We start from the raw sequence: 27,460 nt of genomic DNA on the forward strand, positions 1-27,460 counted from the left end.
GACAAGCCTGGATTCAAAACCTGGTTCCACCAGTTAGTTACCTTTGATAAGACATATCACTTTTTTGAGTCTATGTTTCCTCATGAGGATTGCAATAATTATTCCTACCACATAAAGTTGTAATGAGGTTTCAGAGAGATAATGGGATTTTGAATCTTAGAGACGGGGGAATGATGAGACCAAGATCGTGGATACAAGAGAAGAAAAGGAGTAGTCAAATTTGCAGTTAAAAGATAGGCGCTTAAATTTCAACTCTACCTCTGACTAGTTATGTAATCTTGGGCAATTTACTTAACCTCTCTGATCCTTAATTTTCTTAATCTTCAAAAGGGGACATTAAAAGTCTGCTTCATAGGCTAGTTATGAGGATTGAAGAAGATAACATATGTAAATCACCTGACACAGGGTCTGGCATATAGTACACATTCAACGAAAATGAATATCCTTATCTCCTCCTTCTTCATACCTCGGATTTCTGATTTCAAATTTCAAATCTCCTTGGGATGTTGTGAGATTCAAATGAGATAATGTACCTGAATGACCTCTATAATTAGCCAAGCAAATATAACACAGTATCATCCATTACCATTATGCCTCAATGTAACATCTTCCGCATTTGGAAACACTACTTAGAATCTAAATTTTCCTGACAGCCCCAAGTGTGAAGCTTCTTCTTCATGTGTAGATGATGTTCCATTACTTTGGGAGCTTCCCACTTTACAAATAACTTACTCCTCTTTTTAAAATTTGATGCTCCCATGGGCCTAGTGTGGTAGATTTCCCTATTCTCCCCATTTACAAATCAGGGGTTAAGCTCAGGTCTAGGAAGTGACTTGCCTAAGGTTCTATAGATAAGGATAAGTCTTGGACTTGAACTCAGGTATTTTGACTTCAAGCTCTGTGATGTTGCTACAATGTAAGCATTTTGCAGAGGCAAGAGCAAGGATCTGGTAAATGAGTCAGTGGTGGTGAGCAGGTGGAGATATTTGAATTCCCACATGGGCTCTCTCTCTCCCAGCTAGGCTCTTTAGGAATGAGAGAAAGTAGCCCATTTGGAGGCAGGGGTAAAGAGCCCAGTGGAAGGTGGAAGGGGGAAACATTAGGAGAAGGAGAAAGCTGAGTCACCTGGGTAGAAGATGTTTTGGGTGGAATGGAGCTAGCCATGATATTCTTCCTGCAGATGGCATGCAAGCACTCTACAAGATCAAGTCTTGCTCCATGACACCTCCCATGAACCTACTCACAGGCAAAGTCCGGCAGTACTTCATTGAGGCCCATGAGATTCAATGGGACTACGGCCCAATGGGGCATGATGGGAGCACGGGGAAGAATTTGAGGGAGCCAGGCAGGTAAGAGGTAGTGTATTCCCTCTCCCTACTCCTGGGCCCAACCACAAACACCGATTACTCCCTCTCAGAAATCTCTCACTTCACTTGGGGATCACAATCATTGTTTGTCTGAAGTTACATGGCACAACTGATAGCCAAATTCTTGTGGCCCCCAGAAGTGCTTGCTCTTGGGGAGCTATAAAGCTTTTTGTATGGTTATGTCATATTCCCAGCAAAGAGTCCAAGCAGAAAAGAAGGCCCAGGTGGGACCAGATCATTCAAAATGGCATTTCTCCAACTCTAATTTACTAGTTATTTACCTCTTTGCTCCTTCCTTTCTTTACCATAGTCTGAAGGAGACATTTAAGCTGAAGTGTAAAATGCACTCTGAGAAGTGTAGGAAGAGGGGAAGCAACCTGCCTGTGGCCATTCCGTGCTCATCCTTTTGGAGGAATTTCTCCAAATTCTCATGACTCAGATGTGGGCAAGATAGAGTAGAAGGTTAGTGCCCTAATCAGTTGCTAGGCCTTAAGTTATACTGACTCACTGGTCTATCAGTGATTCAAGGTTTTTCAAAAGAGGCACTTGATAGATGACTAAGGGAGTTTATGGAGAAATATCCTAGGACACCCAATCATGTTTATTTTTCCAGTAGGAAATAATGGAATGAATCTGCAGAAAACATAGGAAAGTAGGCACTTAGGTGTCAGCATAGCTTCTAAGAATCTGCAGCTGGTCTTGCTAAGTTACTGGGTTTTCATTTTTGAAAGAAAGATATTATTGATTAAGGGAAGAAAGGATCTTGAGTACCTGAGGATTATTAAGGACAGATGTAAGACTACTTAACTCTGGAGCACAAAACTGATCCCAGTGTCTAGAACTTACAAGCAAGAAGATTTCAGCCTATTTCTATACAACAGTAAAAGGAATTGCTTTCTCTGAAAATGAGTTCCCTGATCTTGGAAAGGCTCAAGCAGAAGCTGTGTATTGTTAATTTGTGTTGTCACCAGAGGAGATACCTTCAGTAGGTGGAAGTTAACCTGGATGATCTCTGAGGTCCTTCCTAATCACAAAGATCCATAACTTGATGAGAAAAAGGGTGAGATGGAAACCTATTTGACACATTGCTAAATCATTTGAAATTTGCCTCCTTATATGCCAGTGGCTCAGATAAATTCTTCCAGAAGAGCTCCAGTCGAATCGGGGGTACTTACTGGAAAGTTCGATATGAAGCCTTCCAAGATGAGACATTCCAGGAAAAGGTGCAGCTGGAGGAAGATAAGCATCTTGGAATCCTGGGTGAGGAATCCTTAACTTGTGAATTTAATTGACTAGAGCCAGAGAATTGGGAAGGGCTTAGAAACTGGAGGCTGATGACAGCTCAGAAACACACTCTAGATCAAGATTTCCCAAAGTGAGTCCCAAGAGATGAGTGTTTTGTGAGAAAGGGTTATAGTTCTGAATGTGTCTGCAAAACACTAAGTTAAACAGTCAAATAGTGTTCTTTGATGCAGGGCTTCCCAGAGCCTTGGATTTATTTTTGTTCATCATGAATCTCCAAGATGGGAGTAGAGTATATAGCATTTCTTATATTTACTTTACTACTGAAACCTTTTTTTCATTGAACATCTTCTGATAGCAGTGTTGTACAGATCACACTTTTAAACGTTATTCTCTAGGTGTATTTCTGAAGGGCTATATAAGGCAGTAAGACTGTTCATGTTCTTGGCAATACAGGACCAGGAGCAGATTGGCATGACATGCACACATGCTTGCTATGGTGAGGGATGTGGAACAAAGCTTAGGGCCTGACCTTAGAGAAGGTATCTAGAAGGCCTAAAGCACAGTATAGCACTGAAATACTATAGGAAGGTTGGGTGTGGCTTAGTCACTTAGTAGAGCAGGAAATAATATAGATCAGATGGGAGAAAACTTTGAAAATGAAATAATGTAATGGACCATATTCTGGGGATAGGTGTGTGCCAGTTGATTTTAGGAGATCTGAACATGGACAATTGCTGTTTCATTAGCTGGATAGGGAGATATAAGGAGCAGAAACCCACCTGGGTTTGGGAAAGAGGGTGGGTGGCGAGTAGTAAGGAGCTATCATTAGCTGGTATTCAGTATTTGTCCCCAGCCCTTGTTTTTCTTCAATATTTTATTGTGGTAAAATATGCATAACATAAAATTTGCCATCTTAACCATTTTAAAATACACTGTTCAATGGTATTAAATGCATTCATAGCATTGCACAGCCATCACCACCATCCATCTCCATAACTCTTTTCATCTTGTAAAATTGAAGCACTATAGTCGTTAACAAATAGCTACCCATTCTTCCCTCCCCCCAGTGCTTGGCAACCACCATTCTACTTTCTGTCTCTATGATTTTGACTACCTTAAGTACCTCATATAAGTGGAATTTTACAATATTTGTCTTTTTGTGACTGACATTTCACTTAGAATAATGTCCTCAAGGTCCATCCATGTTGTAGTATTTGCAGAATTTCCATTGTAGTTTTGCTTATCCACACATCTATCAATGGACACTTGGTTTGCTTCCACATTTTAGCTGTTTGGAATAATGTTGCTATGAATATGGGTGTACAAATGTCTATTTGAGACATGCTTTCAATTACTTTGGGTATATACACAGAAATGGAATTGCTGGGTCTTATGGTAATTCTAGTTTTAATTTTTTGAAGAACCACCATGCTGTTTTCCACAGTGACTGCACCGTTTTACAATCCCACCAACAGTGCATAAGTGTTCCAATTTCTACACATCCTTGGCAACACTTATTTTCTGATTTTTTTCATAGTATCCATCCTAATGGGTGTGAGGAGTTGGCTTATTGTAGTTTTGATTTGCATTTCACTGATGATTAGTGACGTTGAGCATCTTTCCATGTGCCCATTGGCCGTTTGTATATCTTCTTTGGAAAAATGTCTATTCAAGTCCGTTGCGCACCTTTAGTTGGATTATTTTTTTGTTGTTGAGTTTTAGGGGTTCTCTATATATTCTGGATATTAATCCCCTGTCAGATGTATGATTTGCAAATATTTTCTCCCATTCTGTGTGCTGCCTTTTCACTCTGTTTGTAGTGTCTTTTGATGCACACTTAAAAATTTTTTTAATGAAATACAGTATGTTTATTTTTTTTAGTTACCTGTGTCTTTGGTGTCATAGCCAAGAAATCATTGCCAAATCCAGTGTCCTGAATATTTTGCCCTATGTTTACTGACAAGAGTTGTATTGTTTTAGGTATATTTAGATCTTTGACCTACTTTTATTTAATTTTTGCATATGGTGTTAGGTAAGGGTTCAACTTCATTCTTTTGCATATCGAAATCCAGTTTTCCCAGCACCATTTGTTTAAAAGACTATCCTCATATCTGACAGGGTTTATTTCTGGGCTCTCTATACTATTCCATTGGTCTATATGTCTGTCTTTATGCCAGTATCACACTGTTTTAATTACCATAGCTCTGTAGTAAGTTTTAAAAGCAGGAAATGTGATGTTTTCTAGTTTGTTCTTTTTCCCCCAAGATTATTTTGCTATTTGGAGCCCCTTGAGATTACATATGAATTTTAGAAAGGGTTTTTCCACTTCTTCAAAATCATCATTGAGATTTTGATAGAAATTTCACTGAATCTATAGGTAATATTGACATTTTAACAATATTGTCTTCTGATCTATGAACATGCAATGTGTTTCCATTTTTTAATGTCTATTTTATTTCAGCAATGTTTTGTAGTTTTCATTCTACAAGTTTTTCACAACTTGGTTAAATAAATTCTAAGTATTTTATTCTTTTTCATGGTATTATAAATGGAATTGCTTTTGTAACTTCCTTTTCAGATTTTTCAATGTTAGTGCAACTGACTTTTGTGTGTTGATTTTGTATCCTACTACTTTGCCTAATTCATTAATTCTAACAGTTTTTTTTTGGACACTTTAAGATTTTCTAAATAAGTATGATAAAGGTCTTATCATCTGCAAACAGAGATAATTTTACTTCTTCATCTCCAATTTGGATATCTTTTATTTCTTTTTCTTGACTAATTGATCTGGCTAGAAGTCCCAGTAATATGTTGAATACAAGTGGTAAAAGCAGGCATCCTTGCTTTTTCCTGATCTCAGAGGAAAACTTTTTAGTCTTTCAACATCAAGTATGATGTTTCCTGTGGGTTTTTCATATATGGCTTTTATTATGTAGAAGTAGACTACTTCTATTCCTAGTTTCTGGATTTTTTTTTTAATTATTAAAAGGTGTTGAATTTTGTCCAGTGTTTTTTCTGCATCAATCAACATGATCATTATTTCCCTTCATTTTGTTAACATAGTATATTACATTGATTAATTTTTATATGTTGAAACATTCCTGCATTCCAGGAATAAAACCGACTTAGTCATGGTGTGTAATTTTTTTTTTTTTTTGCTTTTTTAAGAATTGAATGTATTTTTATTTATTTTTTTAACATCTTTATTGGAGTATAATTACTTTACAGTGTAATCTTTATAATATGTGGCTGAATTTGTTTTACTAGTATCTCATTGAGGATTTTTACATCAGTGTTCATAAGTAATATTGGTGTGTGGTTTTCTTGTAATATCTTTGCCTGGCTTTGATATCAGTGTAATGCTGACCTCATAGAATGATTTAGGAAGTATTCCCTCCTCTACAATTTTTTTGGGAACATTTGAGAATTGGTATTAGTTCTTTAAATGTTTAGTAGAATTCACGAGTAAAGCCATCAGGTCCAGGGCTTTTCTTAGTTCCCAGATTTTTGATGACTGATTCAATCTCTTTATAGGTCTTTCAGATTTTCTATTACATTATGATTAAGTCTTAGTTGGTTTTCTGTTTTAGGAATTGTCTATTTTATCTAGGTTTTCCAATTTGTTGGTTTACAAACAAATTATAATCTTTTCAATAATATTTCTTATAATTTTTTTATATAATCTCTTATAAACGTTTTTTTCTTTACTTCTGTAGAATCAGTAGTAACGTCCCCAATTTCATTTCTGATTTTAGTAATTTGAGTCTCCTGTACTTTTTTCTTACTCCATCTAACTAAAGATTTTTCAATTTTGTTGACCATTTTGAAGAACCACTTTTGGTTTCATTGATTTTTTTTTAACATGTTTATTGGAGTATAATTGCTTTACAATGTTGTGTTAGTTGCTGCTGTATAACAAGTTGAATCAGCTATATGTATACATATATCCCCATATCCACTCCCACTTGCATCTCCCTCCCACCCTCCCTATCCAACCACTCCAGGGGGACACAAAGCACCGAGCTGATCTCCCTGTGCTATGCAGCTGCTTCCCACTAGCTATATATTTTACATTTGGTAGTGTATAAATGTCCATGCTACTCTCTCACTTTACCCAGGTTACCCATCTACCTCCGCATGTCCTCAAGTCCATTCTCTAGGTCTGTGTCTTTATTCCTCTCCTGCCCCTAAGTGGTTCAGAACCATTTTTGTTAATTCCATATATATTTGTTAGCATATGGTATTTGTTTTTCTCTTTCTGACTTATTTCACACTGTATGACATTCTCTATGTCCATCCACCTCACTGCAAATATCTCAATTTCGTTTCTTTTTATGACTGAGTATTATTCTATTGTATATATGTGCCACATCGTCTTTATCTATTCATCTATCGATGGATAGTTAGGTTGATACCATGTCCTGGTTTTTGTAAATAGTGCTGCAATGAACATTGTGGTATATGACAATTTTTGAATTATGGTTTTCTCAAGGTATATGCTCAGTAGTGGGATTGCTGAGTCATATGATAGTTCTAGTTTTAGTTTTTTTAAGGAACCTCCATACTGTTCTCCATAGTGGCTGTATCAATTTACATTCCCACCAACAGTGCAAGAGGGTTCCCTTTTCTCCACACCCTCTCCAGCATTTATTGTTTGTAGATTTTTGATGATGGCCATTCTGACTGTTGTGAGGTGATATCTCATTGTAGTTTTGATTTGCATTTCTCTAATGATTAGTCATGTTGAGCATCCTTTCATGTGTTTGTTGGCAATCTGTATATCTTCTTTGGAGAAATGTCTATTTAGGTCTTCTACGCATTTTTAGATTGGGTTGTTTTGGTTTTTTGCTGTTGAGCTGCATGAGTTGCTTGTATATTTTGGAGATTCATCCTTTGTCAGTTGTTTCATTTGCAAATATTTTCTCCCATTCTGAGGGTTGTCTTTTCATCTTGTTTATAGTTTCCTTTGCTGTGCAAAAGCATTTAAGTTTCATTAGGTCTCATTTGTTTATTTTTATTTTTATTTCCATTTCTCTAGGAAGTGGATCAAAAAGGATCTGCTGCGATGTATGTCACAGAGCGTTATGCCTATGTTTTCCTCTAAGACTTTTATAGTGTCTGGCCTTACATTTAGGTCTTTAATCCATTTTGAGTTTATTTTTGTGTATGGTGATAAGGAGAGTTCTAATTTGATTCTTTTACATGTAGCTGTGCAGTTTTCCCAGCACCACTTATTGAAGAGGCTGTCTTTTCTCCATTGTATATTCTTGTCTCCTTTGTCAAAGATAAGGTGACCGTATGTCCGTGGGTTTATCTCTGGGCTTTCTATCCTCTTCCATTGATCTATATTTCTGCTTTTGTGCCTGTACCATACTGTCTTGATTACTGTAGCTTTGTAATATAGTCTGAAGTCAGGGAGCCTGATTCCTCCAGCTCCGTTTTTGTTTCTCAAGATTGTTTTGGCTATTCGGAGTCTTGTGTGTTTCCATACAAATTGTGAAAAAATTTTTTCTAGTTCTGTGAAAAATGCCATTGGTAGTTTGATAGGGATTGCATTGAATCTGTAGATTGCTTTGGGTAGTATAGTCATTTTCACAATGTTGATTCTTCCAATCCAAGAATATGGTATATCTCTCCATTTTACATCCTGCTACTTTACCAAATCATTGATCAGCTCTTGTAGTTTTCTGGTGGCATTTTTAGGATACTCTATGTACAGTATCATGTCATCTGCAAACAGTGACAGTTTTATCTCTTCTTTTCCGATTTGGATTCCTTTTATTTCTTTTTCCTCTCTGATTGCTGTGGCTAAAACTTCCAAAACTATGTTGAATAATAGTGGTGAGAGTGGGCAACCTCGTCTCGTTCCTGATCTTAGTCAAAATGGTTTCAATTTTTCACCATTGCGAATGATGTTGGCTGTGTGCTTGTTATATATGGCCTTTATTTTGGTGAGGTAAGTTCCCTGTATGCCTACTTTCTGGAGGGTTTTTTATCATAAATGGATGTTGATCTTAGTCAAAGATTTTTCTGCATCTATGGAGATGATCATATGATTTTTATCCTTCAGTTTGTTAATATGGTGTATCACATTGATTGATTTGCATATACTGAAGAATCCTGCATTCCCAGGATAAACCCCACTTGTTCATGGTGTATGGTCCCTTTAATGTGCTGTTTAATTCTGTTTGCTAGTATTTTGTTGAGGATTTTTGCATCTATGTTCATCAGCGATATTGGCCTGTATTTTTTGTGTGTGTGTGTCTGGCATCTTTGTCAGGTTTTGTATCAGGGTGATGGTGGCCTCGTAGAATGAGTTTGGGAGTGTTCCTCCCTCTGCTATAGTTTGGAAGAATTTAAGAAGGATAGGTGTTAGTTCTTCTCTAAATATTTGATAGAATTCGCCTTTGAAGCTATCTGGTCTTGGACTTTGTTGGAAGATTTTTAATCATGGTTTCAATTTCAGTGCTTGTGATTGGTCTGTTTATATTTTCTATTTCTTTCTGGTTCAGTCTCGGAAGGTTGTGCTTGTCTAAGAATTTCTCCATTTCTTCCAGGTTGTCCATTTTATTGGCATATAGTTGCTTGTAGTAATCTCTCATGATCCTTTGTATTTCTGCAGTGTCAGTTGTTACTTGTCCTTTTTCATTTCTACTTCTATTAATTTCAGCCTTCTCCCTTTTTTTCTTGATGAGTCTGGCTAATGGTTTATCAATTTTGTTTATCTTCTCAAAGAACCAGCTTTTAGTTTTATTGATCTTTGCTATCATTTCCTTCACTACTTTTTCATTTATTTCTGATCTGATCTTTATGATTTCTTTCCTTCTGCTAATTTTTGGGGTTTTTTTTGTTCTTCTTTCTCTAATTGCTTTAAGTGTAAGGTTAGGTTGTTTATTTTTCTTGTTTCTTAAGGTAGGATTGTATTGCTATAAACTTCCGTCTTAGAACTGCTTTTGCTGCATCCATAGGTTTTGGGTCGTTTTGTTTTCATTGTCATTTGCTTCTAGTTATTTTTTGATTTCCTCTTTGATTTTTTCAGCAATCTCTTTGTTATTAAGTAGTGTATTGTTTAGCCTCCATGTGTTTGTAATTTTTACACATTTTTTCCTGTAATTTATATCTAGTCTCATAGAGTTGTGGTCAGAAAAGATACTTGATACGAGTTTAGTTTTCTGAAATTTAACAAGGCTTGATTTGTGACCCAAGATATCATCTATCCTGGAGAACATTCAATGAGCAGTTGAGAAGAAAGTGTATTCTGTTGTTTTGGGGTGGAATGTCCTATAAATATCAATTAAATCCATCTTGTTAAATGTATTATTTAATGCTTGTGATTCCTTATTTATTTTCATTTCGGTTGATCTGTCCATTGGTGAAAGTGGGGTGTTAAAGTCCCCTACTATTATTGGGTTACTGTCGATTTCCCCTTTTATGGTTGTTAGCATTTGCCTTATGTATTGAGCTGCTCCTATGTTGGGTGTATAAATATTTCCAATTGTTATATCTTCTTCTTGGATTGATCCCTTGATCATTATCTAGCGTCCTTCCTTATCTCTTGTAGTAGTCTTTATTTTAGAGTGTATTTTGTCTGATATGACTATTGCTACTCCAACTTATTTTGATTTCCATTTGCATGGAATATCTTTTTCCATCCCCTCGCTTTTAGTCTGTATGTGTCCCTAGGTCTGAAGTGGGTCACTTGTAGACAGCGTTTATATGGGTCTTGTTTTTGTATTCATTTAGCCAGTCTATGTCTTTTGGTTGGAGCATTTAATCCATCTACATTTAAGGTAATTATTGATATGTATGTCCCTATTACCATCTTCTTAATTGTTTTGGGTTTGTTTCTGTAAGTCTTTTCCTTTTCCTGTGTTTCCAGCCTAGAGAAGTTCCTTTAGCATTTGTTGTAAAGCTGGTTGGTTGTGCTGAATTCTCTTAACTTTTGATTGTCTGTAAAGCTTTTAATTTCTTCATCAAACCTGAATGAGATCCTTGCTGGGTAGAGTAATCTTGGTTGTAGTTTTTTCCCTTTCATCACTTTAAATATATCCTGTCACTCCCTTCAGGCCTGCAGAGTTGCTGCTGAAAGATCAGCTGTTAACCTTATGGGGATTTTCTTATATGTTATTTGTTGCTTTTCCCTTTCTGCTTTTAATATTTTTTCTTTGTATTTAATTTTTGATAGTTTGATTAATATGTCTTGGCATGTTTCTCCTTGGATTTATCCTGTATGGGACTCTGTATTTCCTGGACTTTATTGTCTCTTTCCTTTCCCATATTAGGGAAGTTTTCAACTATAATTCTTCAAATATTTTCTCAGTGCCTTTCTTTTTCTCTTGTTCCTCTGGGACCCCTACAATTTGAATGTTGATGCGTTTAATGTTGTCCCAGAGGTCTCTGAGACTGTCTTCAATTCTTTTTGTTCTTTTTTCTTTATTCTGCTCTGTGGTAGTTATTTCCACTATTTTATCTTGCATTTCACTTATCTATTCTTCTGTCTCAGTTATTCTGCTATTGACTCCTTCTACAGAATTTTTTATTTCATTTTTTGTGCTGTTCATCATTGTTTGTTTGCTCTTTAGTATTCTAGGTCCTTGTTAAACGTTTGTTGTATTTTCTCCATTGTATTTCCAAGATTTTGGATCATCTACTATCATTACTGTGAGTTGTTTTTCAGGCAGAGTGCCTATTTCCTCTTCATTTGTTTGGTCTGGTGGGTTTTTACCTTGCTCTTTCATGTGCTGTGTATTTCTCTGTCTTCTCACTTTGCTTAACTTACTGTGTTTGGGGTCTCCATTTCACCAGCTGCAGGTTCGTAGTTCCCATTGTTTTTGGTGTCTGCCTTCAGTGGGTAAGGTTGTTTCAGTGGGTTGTGTAGGATTCCTGGTGGAGGGCACTGGTGCCTATGTTCTGGTGGATCAGACAGGATCTTGTCTTTCTGCTGGGCAGGACCACGTCCAGTGGTGTGTTTTGGGGTGTCTGTGAACTTATTATGATTTTTGGTGACATCTCTGCTAATGGGTGGGGTTGTGTTTCTGTCCTGTTAATTATTTGGCCTAGGGTGTCCAGCACTGCAGGTTGCTGTTTCTTGAGTGGAGCTGGGTCTTAACATTGAGGTGGAGATCTATGTGAGAGCTTTCGCCTTTTGATATTAGGTGGGGCTGGGAGGTCTCTGGTAGACTCATATCCTGAACTTGGCTCTTCCACCTCAGAGGCTCACTCTGGAGCACCAAGAGCCTCTCAGCCAGTCAGCTCAAAAGAAAAGGGAGAAAAAATAAAAGAAAGAAAAATAAAATAAAATAAAATATTTAAAAGAAAAAAAATATTAAAAATAAAAAGTAAAAAATAATTTTAAAAAGAAGGAAAGAAGAGAGCAACCAAACCCAAAAACTAATCCACCAATGATAACAACCGCTAAAAACTATACAAAAACTAAAACAAAAACAAAAAACAGACAGACAGAAGAACCCTAGGACAAATGGTAAAAGCAAAGCTATACAGACAAACACACACAAAGAAGCATACACATACACACTCACAAAAAAAGAAAAAGGAAAAAATATATATATTAAAAAAAAGGAAGAGAGCAACCAAATCAATAAACAAATCTACCAATGATAATAAGCTCTAAATACTAAACTAAAATAAACATAAAACCAGAAACAAATTAGATGCAGAAAACAAACCCCAAGTCTACAGTTGCTCCCAAAGTCCACCACCTCAATTTTGGCATGATTCATTGTCTATTCAGGTATTCTGCAGATGCAGGGTACATTAAGGTGATTGTGGAGGTTTAATCTGCTGCTCATGAGGCTGCTGGGAGAGATTTCCCTTTCTCTTCTTTGTTCGCACAGCTCCTGTGGTTCAACTTTCGTTTTGGCCTCACCTCTGTATGTAGGTCTCCTGTGGCCGTCTGTTCCCCACCCAGACAGAATGGGGTTAAAGGATTGGCTGATTAGGGGGCTCTGGCTCACTCAGGCCAGGGGGAGGGAGGGGTCCGGAATGCAGGGCGAGCCTAAGGCAGCAGAGGTCGGCGTGACGTTGCAACAGCCTGAGGCACACCGTTTGTTCTCCCAGGGAAGTTGTCCCTGGATCTTGGGACCCTGGTAGTGGTGAGCTGCACAGGCTCCTGGGGGGGAGGTGTGTGTGTGTGGATAGTGACCTGTGCTTGCACACAGGCTTCTTGATGGCTGCAACAGCAACCTTAGCGTTTCATGCCTGCCTCTGCTGTCTGTGCTGATAGCCGCAGCTCACGCCCATCTCTGGAGCTCATCTAGGCGGTGCTCTGAATCTCCTCTCCTCGCACACCCCGAATCAATTGTCTCTTGCCTTTTAGGCAGTTCCAGACTTTTTCCCAACTCCCTTCTGGCTAGCTGTGGTGCACTAGCCTCCTTCAGGCTGTGTTCATGCAGCCAACCCCAGTCCTCTCCCTGGGATCTGATCTCTGAAGCCTGAGCCTCAGCTCCCAGCCCCCTCCTGCTCCAGTGGGTGAGCAGAAAAACCTCTCTGGCTGGTGAGTGCTGGGCAGCACTGATCCTTGTGTGGGAATTTCTCTGCTTTGCCCTCTGTGCCCCTGTTGCTGTGCTCTCCTCCATGGCTCCAAATCCTCCCCACTGTCCACCCGCCGTCTCTGCCAGTGAAGGGGCTTCCTAGTGTGTGGAAGTTTTTCCTCCTTCACAGCTCCCTCCCAGAGGTGCAGGTCCCATCCCTATTCTTTTGTCTTTTTTTCCCCTTTTCTCTTTTGCCCTACCCAGGCACATGGGGAGTTTCTTGCCTTTTGGGAAGTCTGAGGTCTTCTGCCAGCATTCAGTAGGTGTTCTGTAGGAGTTGTTCCACATGTAGATGTATTTTTGATGTTTTGTGGGAAGGAAGGTGATCTCCACGTCTTACTCCTCCACCATCTTGAAGGTTCTCGATATTCATTTTCATTGATTTTTAAAATTGTTTTTCTATTCTCTATTTTATTTATTTCTGCTCTAATCTTTATAATTTCCTTTCTTCTGCTAGCTTTGGGTTTTGTTAGCTTTTATTTTCCTAGTTCCTTAAGTTGTAAAGTTGGGTTGTTGGTTTGTGAACTTTCTTGTTTTTTAAATGTGTTTATAGGTATAAGTTTCCCCCTTAGCACTGCTTTTACTACCTCTCATCTTTTGGTATGTTGTGTGGTCATTTTCATTTTCATTTTCCTCTACATATTTTGTAGTTTCCCATATGATTTCTTTTATGGTATACTGGTTGTTTAAAAGTTTGTTGCCTAATTTCCACAACTTTGTGAATTTTCCAGTTTTCCTTCTGTTATTGTTTTCTTACTTTATCCCATTGTGGATGGAGACAATACTTTGTATGATATATTTTTAAGTCTATTGAGATTAATCTGTGGCCTAACTTATGGTTTATCTTGGAACGTGTCCTCTGTGCACTTGAGAAGAATGTGTATTCTGTTCTTGTTGGGTAGAGTGTTCTGTATATATCTAGTTGGTCTATTGTGTGGTTTGTCTTCATTTCTTTGCTTATTTTTGTATAGTTGTTTTTTCCATTATTGTAAGTGGGGTATTGGTTCCTAGTCTTTGAACAGAGGTGCAGCATTAGGAGTAGCAATTGAATAAAAACTAAGCCAGAAAACCTGAACTAGGGTTAGAGCCACCATAAGTACTCAAGGTATTGTCTTGGTATTTCTTGTTGATCTCAAAGGTGGTCCAGGCTAGGTTAGATGTGGTAGGTAGTGGAAGAAAGGTAAGTGTAGAAGTCATGGCTAGACTACCTAGTCCAGGACCTGACTAGAAGTTATAATAATTTCATCTGTTTCAATTCAGTTTAGGATTGAGACAAGCTCAGATTTTTAGTTGAGTTCTACCAGGAAATGCAGTTGTGGGAACTGGGGAAATGGGATTGGACCTGACAGTGGAGTAGGAGAAAACCCTGGCTTCAGGACCTGGTTCTCTTTCTAATCAGTCATTTGAATTTGGGCAAATCAATTCCAACTCTCTGAGCTGCAGTTTCCTCATCTGAAAAATGAAGATATCATCTGCCTTGTATACCTTAGAATGGTGATTGAAGATCAAAATGAGATGGTAGACTTTAAAGTGCTTTTTATAACTGTAAATTGCAATATACTTGAAGAAGATTATTCTTATTATTGCAGAGGAAAAAGTTCTCTATCTTTTTCACTTCTTTTTTCTTTTCTTCCCTCTCCTATTTCCATCCTACTTGATCATCCTGTTTTCATTACCATTGTCTCTCCTTCCCATTTTCCAGGGCCAGTGATTCGGGCTGAGGTGGGTGACACCATCCAGGTGATCTTCTACAACCGTGCCTCCCAGCCATTCAGCATACAGCCTCATGGGGTCTTTTATGAGAAAGACTCCGAGGGAACTGTGTACAATGATGGTGAGCAGGCAGGGTTTCAAGTAATGTGGGCTGCAGATAATAACAGGTACCTCTAGAGGACAAATAAATAAGGGAAGGAAAGAGAGAACAGAAGGCAGAATTAACTGCCATGGATGGATGTTGTTGAATGAATGTATGATATTTTAGTGAGACAGAGCTGGGATCAATAAGAGACAACTACTTTTAAATATATTTAAATATATTCTGATTATAAAAATAACACATGTATTATGGAATTTTGATAAACATGGAAAATTATAAAATAAATAAACTTCATTCATAGGTAAATTGCCAATATATTTTATATACCTTTTAACATTTTTCTGTGTTTATACAAATTTATATATTTATAGATTTGTGATGATATGTTTTGTATAGTTTGATATCTTACTATTTTCACTTACCATTATATTCTGTCCATTTTCTATGTCATTATAATCTTACAAACATTTTAATGACTATATAATACTCTAACACATATATTTTACCTTATCCTCTATTATTTGGACATGTAGGTTGCTTCCATTATTTTTTAATATTGTAAATCATGTTGCAATGAATGAATATATACATTTGGTTTGGACTACTAACTTAGGAAAAAATCCTAGAAGTGGGATTATTGGGTAGTTAATTTCTTGTTTTCCCTGAGAATAATATTAACACCTGCTAATCTCAAGCCAAAAATACCAAAAATACTGAAAGCATAAAGGGCAAACTTACAGACAAATCTGGAATAAAAGAACATTCTACAATGCAACTGGTCTAGTCTCTTCAAGAAATCAATGCCATAGGGAAAATAATTAAAGAGACAACACCAAGGGCAACGTGCAAACCTTGTCTGAATGTTAGATGATATTAGAGTATTTTCTTAGGTGTGGTAATGTTATTATGGTAATATAGCAGATGCTTACTGATGTATTTAGAAGTAAAATGTCATTTTGCTTGCATTTCACTTCCAAATGATTTAGAAAAAGTAAGCATACACATAGATTTAGATAAATTAAAGATGGCCAAGTCTGAGATAAAATAGATAACCAACATGGACCTACTGTAAAAATAAATAAATAAATAAATAAATAAATAAATAAATAAATAAATAAATATGTTCCCATATCTCTTCCTCTCTTCCCTCTTGCATCTCCCTCGAGATATGGGAACATATGTATATGTATAACTGATTCACTTTGTTATAAAGCAGAAACTAACAAAAAATAAATAAACAAATAAATAAATAAATAAATTTTTAAAAATACAAAAAGAGAAAAAAGGTGGCCAAATGTTAACAATCAACTCCAACTGGTAGGGTAATTATCACACTATCCTTTAAGGTTTTTTGTATGTTTGAAAATTTAAAGAATTAGGAACAATGAATGAATAAGAAAAAATAAGTTAAAACCATCCTAAATTATACCACCATATGATAAATTATACTACAAATATCCTTATGTATGCTTCTTTGCATACTTTTATGATTATTTCATCAGAATATATATTTAAGACATGGAATTATGTCAGAGGGCACACACATGAAAATTTCTGGTACCTATGTCCAAATTGCTCTCTGGAAAAATTTTCAGTCACATCAATTTGGAGTTACATCAACAGTTACCAAGAGGGAGGACACATTTTCTTACAACTTCACCAGCAGAGGGCAGCCATTTTAATCATTGTCAAAATGTCAGTCTTGTAAGCAAACAACAACAAAACTCACTGTTACTTCTATTTGCATTAGGTTGAACATTCTTTTCAGTATTTATTTTGTATCTTACTTTTTTTTTGTGGACATAAACTTTTTAAGGCTTTTGATACATCTGTCAACATTTTTTCTAAAATGGTTATTCTCATTTACACCTACCCTTTTTATAGGTGAGTGAGAGGAGTAAGTGCCATTTGAACCACTTATCACCAGAACTGATTATTATAATTTGTAAAATTTTGTTAATTTGACAGGCAAAAAAGTTATGTTTTCACTTGTACTAATTTGATTACTAATAGGTTTGAACATATAAAATAAAATTTCTGTGCATTGTCTGACCATGACTTGTGTCTATTTAAGGAATTACAGCCTTAGTATCATATATACACACACACGCACACACGTACCTACATAACATATACACATCCACACAAACATGCATACACATAGAGAGGAAAATATGTTCAACAATTAGAACCATTCAAAGATGAAACAGGCTATGACGGTAGGTAGTGAATCTTCTATCTCTGGATATTTTTAAACAGAGGTAGGACTACAAGAGGAGATGAATGTATGTTTTTAAGTGAGGGATATTCCAAATAAGTTTTAAAAGTCCTTTCAATCCTTGGGACCTATGAGTTTGGAAAACTGAAACCTAGGGAAGTTTAAATTTCCCCAGTTCATATCACAAGTAGTGGCAGAACCAGAAACCAAACTCTAATCTCTTGACTCCTACTCAGAATCTTTTTTAATATTCTATATTCTATGTTGCTGCTTCTCCTACTGATACTCCAAAATGCCTTTGTAGATTATGATCTTTACTCCACTGTTTGGAGATGATGATACTCACTCTAGCCAATGTGAGTAATGAATTCTATGTCTTTTCCTATAGGCTCATCCCACCCTGGCTTGGTGGCTAAGCCCTTTGAGAAAGTAACATACCGCTGGACAGTCCCTCCCCATGCTGGCCCCACTGCTCAGGATCCTGCCTGTCTCACCTGGATGTACTTCTCTGCTGCTGATCCCATAAGAGATACAAATTCTGGTCTGGTGGGCCCCCTGCTTGTGTGCAAGGCTGGTGCCTTGGGTGCAGATGGCAAGCAGGTATTGCCATGGTTTCTGGCTGGAAAGCCTGCTGGGAAGAGGATGAGGTTGGGTTGCTGAATAGGAGTTAAGCATGGAACTGGGTTCTAGAAGTGAAGGAATAAACAAAAAAAACAAGTTATTGAATCAGAAATTAATCGTTGGTGACTTCATGCTATCTTGCATGCTATTCTTTTGTTCACAAACACATATCTTCCTTAGTCTCTATTCCTTTCTATTTTATATTCTTCTAACATCTCCTCATTGTTTTAACCTCAGTGGCCCTTAAATCTTGCTCCTAATTCCTAACTCTGCCCTACTATTTTCTTGCCTTCTTTCATATCCAGCCCATAAATCTTAGCTGTTTAACCTTGAGCAAATTACTTAACCCCTCTTTGCCTCAGTTTCCTCATCTATAGTAAAGGGTTAACAATGGAAGAAGGTATCTTGGGTTTCTGTGAACACTAATTAATATAATCCATATAAAGTGCTTGGCACAGTGTCTGATACCTAGTAAACACTCAGTAAATGTTACAGTAATAATAATAATATTACTAAAATTAATAATAAAATAATAGTAAGTTAGTAATTAGTATAATTATTTTTTCTTTTATTTTCTAGCTTCTCCCTCCCCATAGAATCCTCCACCACCCCCTCCCCGATCTCCCAGCTGTCTTTCCCCACTCCTCCCCTTAATTGATGCCAGGCTCTCTCCTATCACACTCTGTATCTCTTCATCATAATCTTGTGCCTCTTCCCTGCCCTCTTTCATACATCCCTCCCCTCCAGTCTTATCACTTTATTCTAACCCCCTTCACCCACCTGCAAATTGAAGTTACCTGAGGAAAAACTTTACAGCAACAACTGCAGCTCTAGGCAGGAGATATGGGCTTGGATCTGTGTTTGGAAAAGGAAATGGAAAATAATCAGGGATCATTGGGTTCTGGAGCTGCACAGTCCACAACTGCTGAAACTGTGGTTATTCCCCCCTCTGTTTTCTTCCACTGGGACTACAGAAAGGAGTGGATAAAGAATTCTTTCTCCTTTTCGCTGTGTTGGATGAGAACAAGAGCTGGTACAGCAATGCCAATCAAGCAGCTGCTATGTTGGATTCCCGACTGCTCTCAGAGGATGTCAAGGGTTTCCAAGACTCTAATCGGATGCATGGTATGGGGAGTGCTTTTACCCTAAGCTACAACTGAGAGATTATAAGTAAAATCTAGCCTAGATTTAATCATGATCCATTCCTGAAAACATTGATCCTATCGGTCAGCTCTTCCCAAGAGACAAGCTAAATCAAGGGATTAAACCTAAGACAACATATCTTGTACTTAACACCTTCTTGTGCTTTGTTCTGTGTTACACAGTATGGGAGACACTGGAAAAAGATACTGTAAAATGAGGATTGCTCACAAAGAATCCGCTAGAGAATGAGGAGAGTAAGCTGGGATGATACCTTTCCAGTCTTATCTCCTTCTTTCTTATAACCCACTATCCTTGCTTGCCAACCCCATAGTCCAGCCAAACAGGGATATTTTCTCTATATAGACATACCTTGTACTCTTCTGAGTTCATGCTTTCGTAATGCTTTGTCCTCCGCTTGAAATGCCCCTCCTTACATTTTTGCTCTTAGCCAGTGGAAATTCTTCTCATTCTTTAAGGCCCTACTCAAAAGCTACCTCCTCCTCATTTCTTATTACCAAATCCCAGGATGATGACACCCTCTTACTAACTACTATTGTATTTTTATCAGACTCTTTCAATAGCAAGCTCCATACACTCCAAAATATTGTAGTTATTTGTTATGTGCCTTTTGACTTCTGCTAGAGTGTAGTCTCCTTAAAGGTGAGTATTGTTTGTTGTTTATCTGTGTATCCTTTACATGGTCTAATATATAGTAAGTAGTTATTGAACTAGTGAACTACTAAATTAATGAATAGGTGGGTGGGTGAGTGAATTAATGGGGAGTCATGGTCCAAGTTTGTAAGGAACTCTCAGCATTTTGCAATGAAAAGAAACTAACACCCATAAAACAATTATAAAATATCCAAGACAGACTATAATTAAGTGCTAAATTGTGTGGAACAGCTTTTAAATGACATAGGGTTCAGAAAAGGAGAACATTAATGAGGAACAATCCAGTTAAAGGATTCCTGGAAGAAGGAAGTGCTTGACTGAGCCTTGAAGTCTGAATAACTTTGCAATCAAACATTATAGGTAGGGGAAGCAGAATCAAGCAGTTAGCGATGTTTCCATCAGCATCCCAGGGGATTACCAAATAAAGTTACTCATTAAAGCTGGTTCCAGTGGATGTAGGAACATTGAAAAGGGATCAGCTTCAAGCAGGCCTCCCTGTATTTTTGAGGGGAGTATGCAGGGTGGGAGAGGGTCAAGAACGAGTGTGTTGTCTTTTGGCTCTATCTCTTGGTTCTCATTACCAGTCAGTTACATCAGTTGGAAAAAGTAATACAGTCTACAAACCAAGTTTATTCCAGTCTGAACTTATTTGGCAACTGATAAGTACTAGGTAACATGCAAGGTGCTTGGAAAAAATGGTGTGTTTCATGCTAGGTCAATCTAGTGTGGGAGATAAATTTGTAAGTAAATCACTGGACTCTGTGGTAAGTGACATTTCAGAATTTTGTGGGGAGAAAAGTTTCAAGGAAGCCAGAAAGAGTGTAAAAACTCTGCTTTACAGGGTAGATGATATTTGAGCTAGTGCATGATGGATATGTAGTAATTTGCTGTAGAGGGAAACCAGAGGGAAAGTTTATTCCAGGCAATGGGAACAGCATGTGTAAAATCAACAAGTATTTTCTAAGTGCCTACCATGTTTAAGGCCTTTGGGATACAGAGGCAAATAGAGCTCACAGGATAATGGTGTGTATGTTGTGTGAAAGAGAGTGGGAGGATAGGTTATAGGTAGGAGTACCAGGGAGGAGGCTTTTGTGTGGAAGTTCAGGCCAGAGATGATGAGAGCCAGAAATAAGGCAGTGGGAGTGAAGATGAAAAGGAGGAAACAGATTGAAAGCTGAGGAAGGAACCTTGGGGAACTCCAACACTTTACAGAAGCATGAAGAATGAGTACAAGATGGAGGAGGAACATTCAGAAAAGTTATAAGAGAACCAGGGACATATGGTGCTACAGAAGCCAAGGGAGTGGAGTTTCAAGAAAGTGGGAATAGGAAAAATTAATACGTGTGTGTGTGTGTGTGTGTGTGTGTGTGTGTGTAAGAGTTGTGGGAGTGCAGAGTAGTTCAGTTTTGCCAGGATGTGAAGTATGGTGGAGGAGGGGCAGCAGGTAAAGCCAGAAAGGACAGTAAGGCCCTCGTCCCAAAGAGGCAGATCTTCATAAGTAGATCTAAAGTGGCTTAGGGAAGAAGGCAGAGGAGTTGAGAATGACTCAGAAATTTCAAGTTGTGGGAAAACTTAGTACAGAGCTGATGCCATGCTGCTGGCTGGTTCCCAAGTAGTCTGGTCTCATCTCCCCATCCTGTCTTGTGTTTTTGTTTTCCAGCCATTAACGGGTTTCTGTTCTCTAACCTGCCCAGGCTGGACATGTGCAAGGGTGACACAGTGGCCTGGCACCTGGTTGGCCTGGGCACAGAGACTGATGTGCATGGGGTCACGTTCCAGGGCAACACTGTGCAGCTTCAGGGCATGAGAAAGAGTGCAGCCATGCTCTTTCCTCACACCTTTGTTATGGCCATCATGCAGCCTGACAACCCTGGTAAGTGCTTTAGCATCTGGCCCTAGGCTGAGAAACTTTATTGGGCATTGGGCTGGGTGAGGTGGGGGGCTGGTGAAGAGAAAAGAAAAGTCATGTTGAGGGTACTTGGGAACTTTTCAAAACAGTTGTGTCTTCTCCTTCCTCAATGTGTACTCCATGTTTTGGTTATTTGGATTCTCTTCTCAGTTGCAGGCAGAATAAAGAGCTGAGGAAGCTCTTTTCTGAAACAACAGGAGAGATGTAGGGATGCTGCCCAGCATCACGGCAATTCTTGTATAAGCAGAGGGTAGACTTGGTTACATAGCCCCTTGGCCATGTAGAGATTCTATAGATTTAACCCTTGCATTGGAAAAGAGGTCCATGAGATGTACCTATAAGTGCTTCCAACTCTGATAATCTGTGAGGATTTTTGCAAACTTCTGGTGGGAGTGGGGGGCGAAGTATGCTGTAACAGTTGCAGCCTAGGAGTCAGAACACAGGAACTTCTAGTCCAGGCTCTTTCATTAACTTGCTGTCCAATTTTTGTCTAATTAATTCCCCTCTCGGTGGCTAGATTTCTTCCTTCTTTCTTTTTTTTTGTTCATTCTTCCCCCTCTCTCCCTCTCTTCCTTTCTTCTCTTTCTTCTGCTGTCCCTCCTTCCTTCCCTCTCCTCCTCCCTTTCCCTCCCCTATCCTTCTTTCATGATGAAATTTGACTAGAATGTTTCTTCAGATTCCATCTGTGTCGATATTTCATAACGTAGCAGTAATTTCTCTTTTTGTTGTATTTTTTGATTATGTTTTTAGCATCTTTATTGGAGTATAATTGCTTTACAATATTCTGTTAGTTTCTTCTGTATAACAAAGTGAGTCAGCTATATGTATACATATATCCCCCAAACCCCTCCCTCTTGAGCCTCTCTCCCACGCCTCTATGTGGTCACAAAACACTGAGCTGATCTCCCTGTGCTATGCAGCTGCTTCCCACTAGCTATCTATTTTACATTCAGTAGTGTAGATATGTCAGTGCTGCTCTCTCACTTCGTCCCAGCTTACCCTTCCCCCTCCCCATGTCCTCAAGTCGATTCTCTACGTCTACGTCTTTATTCTTGTCCTGTCCCTAGGTTCATCAGAAACTTTTTTTTTTTTTTTAGATTCCATATATATGCGTTAGCATGTGGTATTTTTTTTCTCTTTCTGACTTACTTCAATCTGTATGACAAAATCTAGGTCCATCCACCTCACTACAAATAACCCAATTTCGTTTCATTTTATGGCTGAGTAATATTCCATTGTATATATGTGCCACATCTTCTTTATCCATTCATCTGTCGATGGATACTTAGGTTGCTTCCATGTTCTGGCTATTGTAAATAGTGCTGCAGTGAACATTGTGGTACACGATTATTTTTGAATTACGGTTTTCACAGGGTATATACCCAGTAGTGGGATTGCTGGGTCATATGGTAGTTCTATTTTTAGTTTTTTAAGGAACCTCCATACTGTTCTCCATAGTGGTAGTATCAATTTACATTCCCACCAACAGTGCAAGAGTATTCCCTTTACTCCACACCCTCTCCAGCATTTATTGTTTGTAGATTTTTGATGATGGCCATTCTGACCAGTGTGAGGTGATACCTCATTGTAGTTTTGATTTGTATTTCTCTAATAATTAGTGATGTTGAGCATCCTTTCATGTGTTTCTTGGCAATATGTATATCTTTGGAGAAATGTCTATTTAGGTCTTCTGCCCATTTTTGGATTGGGTTGTTGTTCTTTTGCTATTGAGCTGCATGAGCTGCTTGTATATTTTGGAGATTAATCCTTGTCAGTTGCTTCGTTTGCAAATATTTTCTCCCATTCTGAGGGTTGTCTTTTCATCTTGTTTATGGTTTCCTTTGCTGTGCAAAAGCTTTTGAGTTTCATTAGGTCCCATTTTTTAATTTTTGTTTTGTTTTTATTTCCATTTCTCTAGGAGGTGGGTCAAAAAGGATCGTGCTGTGATTTATGTCATAGAGTGTTCTGCCTGTTTTCTTCTAAGAGTTTTATAGTGTCTGGCCTTACATTTAGGTATTTAATCTATTTTGAGTTTATTTTTGTGTATGGTGTTAGGAGGTGTTCTAATTTCATTCTTTTACATGTAGCTGTCCAGTTTTCTCAGCACCACTTATTGAAGAGGCTGTCTTTTCTCCATTGTATATGCTTGCCTCCTTTATCAAAGATAAGGTGACCATATGTGCGTGGGTTTATCTCTGGGCTTTCTATCCCGTTCCATTGATCTATACTAAAACAGAAATATAGTAATTTCTCTTTGCAGAGCCTAGGGTGTATTCTTTTTTCCAGGCAGTAGGTGGCAATAGTGTTTGTAAGAAAAATCTCTCAGTTAAATGCAGTTCCCACTAAAGTTTTATTTTAGTTCTGTAAATTCCATTCATATTTGAGAAAAAAAATCCTTAAACAAATCAAGTTTCCTTGACAAATTAATAATTTCAGCCTGGCACTGGGTTTGACAAAAACTTGACATAAAACAGGCCACTTGGGTCCTCATTTCTCCTCATCTACCTAGGATACTTTCTTGGTCAAGAAGAGTTGTTGTTAGCAAATTAGAAATAATCATTAATGGGGCTGAAAGGGACAATAGAATTAAGTGCTTGTAGTGAGTGCTAGGGTGGGGAACTTCTGGAAAAGAAAGACCCATCTCTCTAGCCTTGGTCCCAAAGTCAAACCCTAGGTTTAATATCCTTCCTATGAAATTAGCCAGACTCCCCAGCCAGGTCTATATGCCTCTGTGGGGCTCATTCTTACTCTGGATGAGTGAAATTATTTTTGTGCCACACTAAGGCCCAAGGAGAGTGACTGTAGATGGCTTAAAAACATGGGAGGAGAGGCAGTGAATGGGTTTATAATGGTAAAGGCTTAAAAGGTTAATCTTGGTCAAGATTCCTGAGTTTTCTTATTAGAAAAAGCCCAAACTCTTTTTACCTTTGCATTTTCCAGTCCTTTCAAACTCTCCTCTTTCTGAACAATCCTTGAGTCATAGAATGTTGAAACTGGTACAGCCCCTTCGAGATCATCTTTCACTTATTTTGCTAATGGGTGGAAGAGACAGAGATCTGGAGGGGGGAAAATGATTTTCTCATGTTAGGAATGTCGGCTCTATGTTTTTTTTCCCTTTTGCCCCTTCTCTATCAACCCCTGTTGATTCTTACTCCTAGGTAATCTCTTTAATCTGAAGTCTCCTTCATTCTACCTTGAGAGTTTAGTCTCTGATTAAGACTGAGAGAGACCATTGTGAGTAGCTCCCCAAAGACAGGACAAAATTACCAAATTAATGGAAAAACCAGAACCAGAATCTGGCTTTGGAATTCTAGAAAAAGGGGTAGCAATGAAGATTGGTAAATATAAATATGCAATTAAGCAGCTTTGCAGATGACTTAAAACATCACCATGGAGATTCAACTTGTTGTTTGCTGGATGCTTACCATTATGTTTAACAAAACAGAAGAATAAATTCCCAGAAAAAATGCAGCAAAATGCTAGGAGTGTGAGTGTTGTGGGTTTATTGGTGACTTTTTTTTTTAATCTTGTTTTTGCTTTGCTTTAAATTCTAATAATATTTTAATTTCAAATATTAATTACATTTAATATAAATAATGATTTTGCACTTAAAAATGTCCCGAATAATACACCTCAGCTTTTCCAAAAGAACCACTGATACTAGAGATTTGATAGCCAGGGAAAGTGGCAGAAAAAGAGGTTAGAGCTTGTAATGTGCTATTTTCCACCAACTTCATGTAGATTTCTCAGCAGCAAAGAGAACATTTATTACTGCTCTGGTCCGTCAGAGTTTCTTTTCTCTCTTTCACCATTGGAGCTCATTTTTTATTCATTTATTTTTCCCCCTTTCCCACACTCTTTTCTTTCCCCATTACTTTTTCTCCCTTCTCCTATGTTTTCCTCTTCCTCTTTCATCCTTTCTTTTTGTTTTGTTTCTCTCCTTTTTCTATCTCTCTTCTCTTTTCCCTCTTCTTTCCTTCATTCTTCCCTTTTTTCATCTATTTGTCTCCTATCTTACCTTTTATCTTCCCTTCTTTTCATTTTCTCCTTGCATTCTTTTTATCTCTCTTCTTTCTTCCTTTCCTTCTTTCTTCTTTCCTTCTCTTCTCTCTCTTTTTTTCACTTCTTTTTTTCTTCCTTTGATTTTTCCTACCTTTTTTGTTTCTCTTTTTTATTTTTGTTTTTAATCTTCTTTTCTCCTTTTTCTTTTATCTTTATTTCTTTTCATTTTCCCTTCTTCTTGTTTCTTTTCTTCTTTTTCCTTTTCCTTTAATCTGTATCTTTTCACTCTTCTTGTCTTCATGTTTCTCCTTTTTTCTTCCTCACTTTTTATTTTACCTTTCTTTTACAATTAGATTTTCCCCAGACATAGTAAATATCTGTTTTCTTCCACTTTTTGGTCTAGATGCTAGGGATGTGAGGATGAATGAGGCAGTTCACAGTTAGTGTGAAAAGGAGAAAGGTATGTAAACAATATTCACCATGTTATGATAATGCTATCAGCCAAGGGCTATAGTAACACATGGGAAGCTATAACAATTTCTACCTGACTTGTGGAGTGAATCTTTCCTAGAAAAGCAGACATTCAAACTGAGCATTTAAAGAAGAGTTAACTGTTACCAGGCAAAGAAAGGGGATGGGTGGTGAAGAGGGTATTATAGGCAGTAGGAACCACATGGGCAGTGACTTGAAAGCAGCATCTGCTTAGAGAAGTTGCATAGATTGATTTTATTCAATGGTTCTCAACTAAGGGGGTATGCTAAAAGGTGTTTGGAAATGTGTGGAGATACTTTTAGTTGTCAAATGACTGGGGATATGGGGGTGTGATACTGTCATTTAGAGAGTGGGAGTCAGAGATTCTCAAGCTTTCTGCAATATGTAAGACAGTCTTAAACAATGAAGAATAATCCCACACAAACTGCTAGTACCAGCCTTGTTGAGGAACACCAAGAAAAAAAGGTTTAAGAGGAGGTAGAGCAGGGGGCCCTTGAAAGAGGTGATGAGAGCCTGACAGTGGGTGGGAGCAATAGGGATGGACAGAAGTGGCAGAGTTAAGGGATATTTGAGAGAGAAATGACAGGACTTTGCTGAGGGATTGAGCAGGAAGAAAGGATGTCTGAGGTTTTCGTTTGGCTTGTGCACTAGATGGATGGTGGTGTCATTAACCAAATGAGCAAACACAGAAGCAAGGAAAGGATAGTAAGGTTTGGGTAGAAGCACTCATTTGGGGGCATGGTGAATTTTAAATTTCTTGTGAAGTCCAAGTGGTGTGGACTTTACCGTAGATAGCTGTGGGTAGACATATAAACATTGGAGGAAAAGTCCAGGCTAGAGAGAGAGATTTGAGTATTTTCATAGTCGAAGTCCTTTAGCATGTAAAGTTATAGGAAATAAAACTTAAAGCAAAAATCAACATTTAAGTGTAGAAGGGAGAAGATAAACCAGGTTAAGGAGACAGAAAATAAGATTGGTCACAGAGGTAGGAGGAGAGTCAGATGCCAAGGGCAGAAGAGCATTGAAAAAGAAGCAATTTGGGGACTTCCCTGGTGATCCAGTGACTAAGACTCCACACTCCCAATGCAGGGGGCCCAGGTTCAATCCCTGGTCAGGGAACTAGAACCCACATGGTGCAACTAAAGATCCCATGTGCTACAACTAAGACCCAGTGAAGCCAAATTAATAAATAAATTAAAAAAAAAAAAGAGTCACCTTGGACAACAATGTCCATATGAGATGATGTGATAGTCCCAGGTCACATGATTCTCCCCAAAAGACTTCTATTTTTCCCATTCCCTCCAGTGATCATCAGACTTTCTTCTCCATACCAACCCCTAAGCTATGACGTTTGGACAGTGTATACAGTCATTCATTTGTACAGAAATTCATTCACTCAACACATATTTATTGCACACCTCCCAT

General features: G+C 37.9%; 1 protein-coding gene across 6 annotated transcripts in view; it reads left to right on the forward strand.

Annotated features, from left to right (window-relative positions):
* Nucleotides 1–27,460, forward strand: part of HEPH (hephaestin) — an 80,436-nt gene that overhangs the window by 14,741 nt on the left and 38,235 nt on the right. For all 6 annotated transcript variants that reach the window (XM_068533846.1, XM_068533843.1, XM_068533844.1 and 3 more), the window contains exons 7-12: nt 1,181–1,349; nt 2,491–2,627; nt 14,865–14,996; nt 17,585–17,796; nt 18,792–18,942; nt 21,293–21,505. In XM_068533846.1, coding sequence (XP_068389947.1) covers nt 1,181–1,349; nt 2,491–2,627; nt 14,865–14,996; nt 17,585–17,796; nt 18,792–18,942; nt 21,293–21,505 — 1,014 coding nt within the window. The remainder of the gene's footprint in view (nt 1–1,180; nt 1,350–2,490; nt 2,628–14,864; nt 14,997–17,584; nt 17,797–18,791; nt 18,943–21,292; nt 21,506–27,460) is intronic.

The sequence above is a fragment of the Eschrichtius robustus genome, chromosome X (assembly GCF_028021215.1).
Source record: "Eschrichtius robustus isolate mEscRob2 chromosome X, mEscRob2.pri, whole genome shotgun sequence".
NCBI lineage: Eukaryota > Metazoa > Chordata > Mammalia > Artiodactyla > Eschrichtiidae > Eschrichtius > Eschrichtius robustus.